Source organism: Panthera tigris, chromosome C1 (assembly GCF_018350195.1).
Source record: "Panthera tigris isolate Pti1 chromosome C1, P.tigris_Pti1_mat1.1, whole genome shotgun sequence".
In the NCBI taxonomy this organism is placed as follows: Eukaryota; Metazoa; Chordata; class Mammalia; order Carnivora; family Felidae; genus Panthera; species Panthera tigris.
The window spans coordinates 106225750-106235152 of NC_056667.1; the positions used below are offsets into that span (position 1 = coordinate 106225750).

Consider the following 9403-nt stretch of genomic DNA (forward strand, 5'->3'; position numbering starts at 1 on the left):
AGACAAAGGTTGCAATGCTAATGAGAAGCTTTGTTTTTTCACAGGGACATAAAGGAGAGGGGAAGCTTTGACCTCCTGGAGACCTCCCTCTGGAGGTCTGGAGATACACCCTCTGGGGGAATACTCTGAAATCCAAGGAGTATCTCCGCCAGAGAGAGGGGACAGGAAGAAGATGCACCCCCTCAGGTGGCTTTCAGTCATTTTGGAATTTTTTCCCCCCAAATGCTTTTACTTAATCTCATGACCAGGGTCAGCAGCCGCCCCCAGAGCCATGGCCACACCAGGAACCCCCGGACTGCAGCCCACCGCCACCGTCACAGGAGTTGGAGCTGTGGCGCCGGCATCTGCGGGATCCGTGGCGCCTGCGGTGACCCAGGCAGCAGCCACCTCCGGAGCTGCGGCCACAGACGCCCTCGGAGACTGGAGCACAGTTGGGGGGGGGGGCTGGGGGCGAGCACTGTGCTGGGCTTTTCGGGGGGCACTTGGGAGGGGGCCAGCACTGCTGCTGGCTCTGCCCGCAGGACATTGCGGCGGGAGGGCAGGGAGCCTGAGCAAACCACAACCCAAACCAAGTGTGTGTCAGTGCAGAGGCTTCGGGCCTTGTTTCCTCGTTCATCTGTGGATCCTTCTTCTCTGGTCCACTGTTCCCCAAGCCAAGAGCAGGCGGGCACCGGAAACTCTCTGGAGTAGCGCCGGGGGTTGGGGGTATGCTGTCCTGCCCCCTGCTCTGTGCAGGAGTCTCCCCAACCTGCACGTCCTCTCTCCCCCACGACGCCCCCAAAACGGGCCTGTCCGGTAGACGCAGTGAACATGCCCCCCTGTGGGCATTCGGTGCGCACTGCAACACTGCCCCTTGTCTCTGCACCTGAGGATGTAAACCACCCAGGGGTGAGCAGGCGGGGAGGAAGCGTCTGGAAAAACAAGGAAGGAGAGGCCCTGAGGTCAAATGAGTCACAGAGCCCCTCTCAGGGTTTGTGGATGCTTCCTCCTCATGAGCCCGGTTCCCATCAGCTGCCCGCCGTGGGTCTCTTTGTCCACCTCTATCCTGTCTTCTGGCTCCTCTCTCTTTGCTGAAGCACAGACACATCTGCTCAACCCCATCAGCTCAGGCTGCCCCCAGCTGGACATTTACTGATTCTGTGGAAACAGAAGAAGGCTCCGCCTCAGGCAGTTGTGGACCAAGGAGCCCAGGACTTGAGCCCTCGTATGCTGAGCGTTATGACCAGCGGCACAAGTGTATGTGTCCTTCTTCTCAACCCAGGACTAAGCTTTCCACATTTTCCACGGATTTTGAGGAATGACAAAAAGGAAGCAGGAAATCTCGGTAACAGTCCAGTTACCCCTGGCTCAGTCCCACTAGCTGCCATTCTGCTTTTATTTATACATTCGGCTCACATAGCCTGCCCTCAGGATACATCCTTGTGGGCACTGGTAATATGGAGACAAACAGAGCTGCCCTTGGCTAGCTCAGTGTCTCAGAAGGACAGAATGGACCACTGGACAATTATGTAGAGCTTATGTTCTCACTGACATAGCACAGGTGTGTGCAAAGGCATCATGCCCAGGGCCACTTTGGGGGTCAATCCCCCACTGCTCTGTAGAGCAGCACCCTCAGAGGGTGAAGTTTTAGGGGTGTTAATTAAGCTGAACTTACTGGATCTTGGGGAGCGAGTTGGTAAGAAGTGGAAGAATGGGGCTGGGACCATGGCTTTTGACACAGAGACCTTAAGAGAACCTGTGGCATCTGGAATGCAGTGAGGGGTGGGGACGTGGGGGTGGGGGAGAGTGGAAGAGAAGCAGTGCGGGGTAGGTCTCCTTGCAGGAGCAAGATGATGTAAAAATGTGACCTTCATCTGTGGGGCTAATGGAAAACACAAAGGACATTTGTTTGCAGCTATCTGTGGGATGTATGAGGCTGAATCTATTTCTACGTGTTATATTGATAATCGATGAAGATTTTGTTAAATTAGTTGATAATGATGAGGTCGATGGAGCTGTATGCATTTTACTTAATGAATAGCTTTGGTAATCCTTGAGGTTTGTATATGGTGAATTCATGTAAACTGAATTTTATTTTCCATTTGGTTTAAATTAAATTAATATTTGTGATAAATTCATATTGAATCTTTCTGTAATAATATAACAAAATATGTTATAGCTTCCCAAGGAAAACCACTGTCATGAATCAAAAAGAACTTTTTATTATACTAGACATTTTCAAAGAAAATCATCACAATTAAGATGGTGTTAAGTTTCTAATAATCATGAACTTAAATTATACTGTGATCTTAAACATAACATTATTTTGGTCAGAGTAAATGGAAGACCGTAGAATAACATACTTCTCCTTTGGCACAAAATACAACTAAGAGGATGTTAGTTCCTTCTTCCCGTTTGCCTCTTGCTCTCCTTTGAACAATTGCCATACTATGAGTTCATTCAAATATTCTGTGGAATTGAAAACAGGGAATTGGGATTCAGATGGGGAGCTGGTGAGAGGCTGGGGCAAGCAACCATGTTTTGAGGAACACACTCCTGCCTGCGGAATGGGGTCCCCAGGGTACTAGGTTCTGATTTACCCTCAGAGCTAGGTTGGAAGCAACACTACCTTTATATTATTAAGAGCTCACACCCACTCATTCCATCCTCCCATGGAGATACTATCATGAAAAGAGACAATTACAAAGGATGAAAATAAGCCCTTGTGGAATGCCAGACTAAGTGATGTGGCTCAGGAGAGGAGGGAGTGGAAGGAAACTTAGCTCTATTTGCACCACCACCCTCACTTTCCCAGTGGAGCTGGGCATGAGAATATGGCAGAGGGAGGAGGGCAGCCTGAGGGAAAGGGTACCATCAGGGAACCCTGGGCCTTCTGCCAGCCCAGTTCTTATCTGTTTCCCTGTCTTCCATTACACAAGACTGAGATTTGGCCTGAGCCATCACCTGCTTTCTGTTCTGGAATTCTTTCTCACTCATTCATCCCCATGCTTCTTTATTGAAAAACCACTTGTTGGGCATCAGCTGTTGTCCAGTCACTACACTCAGCATCAAAGATCCATCAGTGAAAGAGAGAGATACAGCCTCTGCCCTCAGAGAGCTTGGTAACTAACCAATAGGACAGGCATCAAACACAACAGTGATGAATGTTCCTAAAGGGAAAATTCAGCTCTTTTGTGGGGAAAAGGGGCCAACTTAATCTAGAGCTCAGAGAACTCCAGGAGTTGACATTGACTTTTTTTCATCACCTGTGGTTTTTAGGAACAAGCATTTTCGGTGCAAACTTAGGTGATCTTGTGTCCTTGACAGGCAAGAATCATGGTGTGATACAAATCACAGGAATTGGTCAAGAGCTAAAACATCTTAGAGACACTAGGTGGAGTTCTTATGAAATGCAATGGATTTTTTTTTCTTTTCTTTTCTTCCAAGATTTTATTTAAATTCAAGTTAGTTGATCACTTCTTTGGCTAAGATCAAGTATAAATTCAAGTTAGTTGACATATAGCAAGTATTGGTTTCAGGAGTAGAATTTAGTGATTCATCACATACATGTAACACTCAGTGCTCATCACAAGTACCCTCCTTAATGTCCAAGACCCATTTAGCCTCCCCCCCCGACCCAACTCCCCTCCATGAACCCTCAATTTGTTCTTGATAGTTAAAAGTATCTTATGGTTTGCCTCCCTCTATGTTTTTATGTTATTTTATTTTTCTTTCCCTTCCCCTATGTTCATTTGCTTTGTTTCTTAAATTCCACATATGAGTGAAATCATATGGTATTTTTTTCTCTGACTGACTTACTTCACTTAGCATAATACCCTCTAGTTCAATCCATGTCAGTGAAAATGGAAAGATTTCATTATTTTTAATGTTTATTTATTTTTGAGAGAGAGAGAGAGAGAGAGAGCACAAACAGGGCAGGGGCAGAGAGAAGGGACAGAGGATCCAAATCAGGCTCTGTGCTGACAGCCGCTAACTTGATGTGGGGCTCAAACTCATGAACCGTGACATTATGACCTGAGCTGAAGTTGGATTCTCAACTGACTGAGCCACCCAGGTGCCCCAAGGTTTCATCATTTTTGATGACTGAGTAATACTTCTTTGCATATATATATTTGTATATATGTATACATATATACATATATGTGTGTATATATATGTGTGTGTGTGTGTGTGTGTGTGTGTGTGTGTGTGTGTATTTCCACATTCTTTACCTATTCATCAGTCAGTGGACTTCTGGGCTCTTTCCATAATTTGGCTATTGTTGGTATAAACATCAGGGTGCATATGTCCCTTTGAATCAGCATTTTTGTAGCCTTTGGATAAATACCTAGTAGTGCAATTGCTGGGTCATAGAGTAGTTCTATTTTTAACTTTTTGAAGAACCCCTATACTGTTCTCCAGAGTGGCTGTACCAGTTTGCATTCTACCAACAGCTCAAGAGGCTTCCCCTTTCTCCATATCCTCGCCAACATCTGTTGTTTCCTGACTTGTTAATTTTACCCATTCTGACAGGTGTAAGGTGATATCTTATCATAGTTTTGATTTGTATTTCCCTGATGATGAGTGATGTTGAGAATAGTTTCATGTGTTTGTTAGCCTTCTGGATGTCTTCTTTGGTGAAATGCAATGGATTTCTTTCTTTTTAAAAATGTTTATTTATTTATAGTACGAGACAGTGAAAGAGCGAGTGGGGGAGAGGGGCAGAGAGAAGAGAGAGAATCCCAAGCAGGCCCCTTGCTGTCAGCACAGAGTCCCACCTGGGGCTTTATCTCATGGACCATGAGATCATGACCAGAACGGAAACCAAGAGTCTGACACTTAACCGACGGAACCACCCAAGTGCAACCACATGGATTTCTGAGTTGCTTTCTAAATCCTGCCATTGGCTCCCTACACTAATGCTTTTATGACAGTTGCCTTAAATCTCTTCATTCTGGTGCAGAGGAGTCATAATCCCCACTTTAGAGCTCAGAGAGGCAGATGGTCAGACACAGAGAGGCAGATGTCCTGGGCTGACAGAAGAGTGACTCCTCAACTCCAGCATGAAGGCAACTCAGGTGCAAATCATGTAGTGGAGAATTCATCCCTAGTCATCCTAACACTCTGGAATCCTGTGGGTTGAACCTGGGTTAGCTGATTGAAACTTTGGAAAATTTCATCATCTGGTTCTGCCACGTGGTGTAATAGGAAAATGCAGGGCAGCGTTGCAGACTTTTTATGCTCCTTCCAGACACCAAGTTGTCTTTATTAAAAGGAATATTGAATTACAGGTAAAGAGCAAGCCATTATAGATTTAATTCCAGGAAGTGCACCTTGACCAAATGGGTCAATGACAAACTGATCAACCAACCAAGGACTGCACATACTATCATATGTGAAACATTTTTTCTTTAGTCAATCAATTAATCCCTTCCTAGTTCAAGTCTACCCCATCACCAAGACTGACTGTGTCCTGTGAAATGCAGTTAAATCATTTATAGAGAAGATGGAATGAGGGAGCCTCGAAATGCTGTCTTGACTTCCAATTTGTGCATGCTTTTCCCTGGGTTCCTCTCTGGGTCCTAATTAGCCCCTTTGGTAGATAAGGACTGGCCCTTTCCTACTGAATATGCTGCTGATTCATTCTGACAAGCTCTAACAGGGTTTTGAAGGCACACATACTATTTTATGAAGATCTTGGTTAGATCCCCAAAGCTGAAAACAACAGGAACCACAATGCCTCTCCTTCCACAGACACCAGTATAGGCAGAGCCCCATGGGACTCACAGTGCAGTGGTAGGACTGGCTCTGCCACCCTCACTGCCCTCCCCCCCCCAACATTCTAACATATATAAAGGGGAGACTAGGAATAAGGGAAAACTGTCACATAGAAGCTCATCATCTTGGGAGAAAGGTCTGGCATTTTTCTTCTCCCTATGGGGTATGGGAGGAGGATGCTCTCCACATACAGCCGCACAAAGAGGCTCCAAAAGGACCACTCACTGTGGTTTGAGGTGTCTGCAAGAAAGAGATGAACATCTTAATCCTTTAGGCTATCACGTTGTATCTGTTGCCTGTTCCTATGGTGCTGGGATGAAAGGATTGGACAGTTTAGAGACAACTGGCAGCTGAGGCCAGCCTATATATTTACTGTTTGATGGGGCAGGTGGACATAGGGGGTGGCAGCCAGGATTGAGCTGTGCTCTGCTCAGGAGGGTTGTCTAACGACAAAGGGATGCCTTCAACAGATCAACACAGAACCCATGCCATCATGCTGTTGGGAGATCCCAGCAGGTCACATGCCTCCTACGAGGTGTTGTTTGGTGGCACAACCAGTTAACAGGGCATATTTCACCCTCTCCCTACTCTCAACCCTTTGTCTGCCTTTACATAATTTATATGGGAAGAGAAAAACCTATGCAGACCTGGAGGGGAGGATCTTAAAGTTTAAAATTGTGTTAAATTGGACTGGGCTGGGCTCTTTGTTTTGTTTTGTTTTGTTTTGTTTTGTTTTGTTTAATGTATACTTACAAGTGAATGGAATGGCATGGAATGAGCCTCCCAGTGATTGGAAAGGATGATTCATTTTAGCACAGGAGAAGGCAGCATTTGAGAAAAAGTAAAAATGTTTCATGTTTGTGTAGCACTGAGCTCACACCCTTCACTTTTGTATCAAGCATTTCTGGGGTCCTCCTCCACATCAAAAGATGAAGGATACATTGCTTAACCAGGACCATGTCTCCCAAGAATTGGTGCTGTGAAATCAATGTGTGTGTGTGTGTGTGTGTGTGTGTGTATGTATGTGTGTGTGGTGTGCACATGAGTGCAGGCACACATGTGTTTTTATCAAGAAGGTTGGGAAATGCTACACATATCAATGAAAGCTTTGTGTTCCCAAATGTTCCCCTTCCCCTTACCTTCTCAATTCCTAGAGGCCACTAATGAATGAAGTAGAGTCAGATTTTCATGTTTTTCTCGTCTTGAACTGGCTTCCATACTTAGTAAATGGCAGAGCCATTTCTGCAGTGGTGAAGGTGTGGCAAGTACCCTTGAATACGGTGAGTGGAGATGTAAGAACCTAAGAGGCAAGGCATACCCAGAAAAAGAAGTTTTGTAATTTCACATATTCATATGTAGCCTCTGAATGGGGTCTGGGAAGCAGGGATTGAGCAGTTCTAAGGTACAGAGAAAATGATATATTTTGGAAGATCAGAGTAGGTGAGACTTTTGGCGATAAACAGATGTCTTCCCCATGAGCAATGCAATCTGCTCAGCCCTGAAAAGTTGAAGAGGATGGGTGGGGGAAAGCTTCAGGCAAGGCAAGTCACTTGCCTCTTGACTTTGGGTTCATCTAATGCTGTTCCTCTAAGTCGTCAGGTCCCAGATTAGCAATAGTCCCCGGACCCGTGGCAGCAGCCAGAGTCCTCAGCTACTGACCACTGCACTGCCATGGAAATAGGAGTTCTGGTGGCTATGGTAGGATTGCAGGGCCTAGGTCCACTCAAGCAGATGCCACACCCAGAGCTGGAGCCATGGCAGGAAGATGCTACAGATAAGGTGTTTGAAGGGCATTTGGGAGCACTTGGAGGTGTTCAGTACAGCCAGCAGTTTCACTGGCAGCATATCTCAGCAGGACTAATTCAGATGCATCAGATAATAATCAAGCTTTTTGTTTTTCTTATGAAGTTTAACCACATTATGTGGTTAACATATGGATAAAATAAACAAGAATATGAAAGAAAAATCTACCCAGGGTACCTTCTTTAAGAAGGTTCCTTCTTTTTTTTTTTTAATTTTTTTTTACATTTATTTATTTTTTGAGAGACATAGAGAGACAGAGCACAAGTTGGGGAGGGGCAGAGAGAGAAGGAGACACAGAATCTGAAGCAGGCTCCAGGCTCTGAGCTGTCAGCACAGAGCCTGACATGGGACTCAAACTCACAAACCATGAGATCATGACCTGAGCTGAAGTCAGACGCTTAACCAACTGAGCCGCCCAGGCGCCCCAGAAGATCCCTTCTCTAGGCAAATACAGATAGGTGTGAATGTGTGTATATATATAAATAAATCTCCATAGATCTATACAGTCTCAGTTAGACTCCCAGCTCCTTGCAGAAACTCAGCCATTAGATGTTTAAGAGTGTCTGGGATGTTTCAAGGGTTTCATTCCAAGGCTGGTGCCTTTCTGTTTGAACTTCACTCTAATGCCCATTCTTTCCCCTTTTGTCTTGCTCCTTCATTCCCACCTCTTCTTCTTAGGCTTGTGAGTCCTGCCACAGAGAGGCTTCCCTGGTTTAAGATAAGACCTCCTTCCTGTGAAGTCAGATCAGAGGAAGATCTTGCGACAAGGGCACCTTTCCTGGGAGATCTGAGCTCTGAGGTGTAGTGTGGCTCTCAGAGGTGCAGGTGGGTGCTCTTACACAAGCAGGGAGGGGGGGAGCCATTCCTGGCATTCTCCTACCTCCTCACTCATCCCTCCCAAGGTGGCTGCATGGGAGCTCCCAAGTGGCCTTTCCAGTGCCTGTGGATGAGGGAAAGATTCATCAGGGCCCATCCTTTACTGAGGCTGGGGCCCACTGGAGCCTGGGGATCCCCATAGAACCAATCATTGGATTAGAAATTTGGGGGCTCCAGGTCTCAGTGTGTCTGTCCTTTCTTAGGAAATATCTAGTCATACCCTCTCCTTTAACCCATTTGAAAGAGGGCAGGAGAAAGGAAGATCAGTTGGTGGCAGTGGGCCTGAGAGAGCAGAATATATTAAGAGAGACTTTGTAGAAGGTATATGTAAAACTTAGTGACTCACTGCCTGTGAAAGGTGAAGAATGTGAGTTAATCAGGAATGATGCCATCCGTGCCCAGTCTGATGGTTGGGGTAACAGAATTATCATGAATGAGATCAAGAAGGAAGGTGAAGAGCTCATTTTACAGAATTTTGAGCTTGAGGTCACAGTAGGATTCTGAGGTAGATATATGCCCAGGATGTTTGGAGAGATGAGCCTGGAATCTGGCGACTTTCTAGGCAAGAGAGACTAGAGGGAAACTTCTGAAATGTACTCTGATTATTTTCTTTTTCCTCTCCCCCTTCCCCCTTCATCTCTGCCATCTTTAAAAAAAATTTTTAATGTTTATTTATTTTTTAGAGACAGAGACATAGAGCACAACTAGGCAAAGAGCAGAGAGAGAAACACACACATAATTTGAAGCAGGCTCTAGGTTCCGAGCTGTCAGGACAGAGCCTGACGCAGAGCTCAGACCCACAAACCGTGAGATCATAAGCCAAAGTCAGATGCTTAACAGACTGAGCCACCCAGGCGCCACTTCCTCTGTCATCTTCTTTTTCCTTTCTCTTTCTTTTCTTTTTCTTTCTTTCTTTCTTTCTTTCTTTCTTTCTTTCTTCTTTCTTTCATTCCTTCTTTTGTTTCAT

The 9403-nt window shown here is 45.5% G+C and overlaps 1 protein-coding gene across 1 annotated transcript; it reads right to left on the minus strand.

Moving 5' to 3' along the window:
• Positions 1-250: 250 nt before the first annotated feature.
• On the minus strand, positions 251-526 carry LOC122240752 (late cornified envelope protein 3A-like). Its single transcript, XM_042993812.1, has one exon. The coding sequence runs from the start codon at positions 524-526 to the stop codon at positions 251-253; it is 276 nt and encodes a 91-aa protein (XP_042849746.1).
• Between the last annotated feature and the right edge of the window lie 8877 nt (positions 527-9403).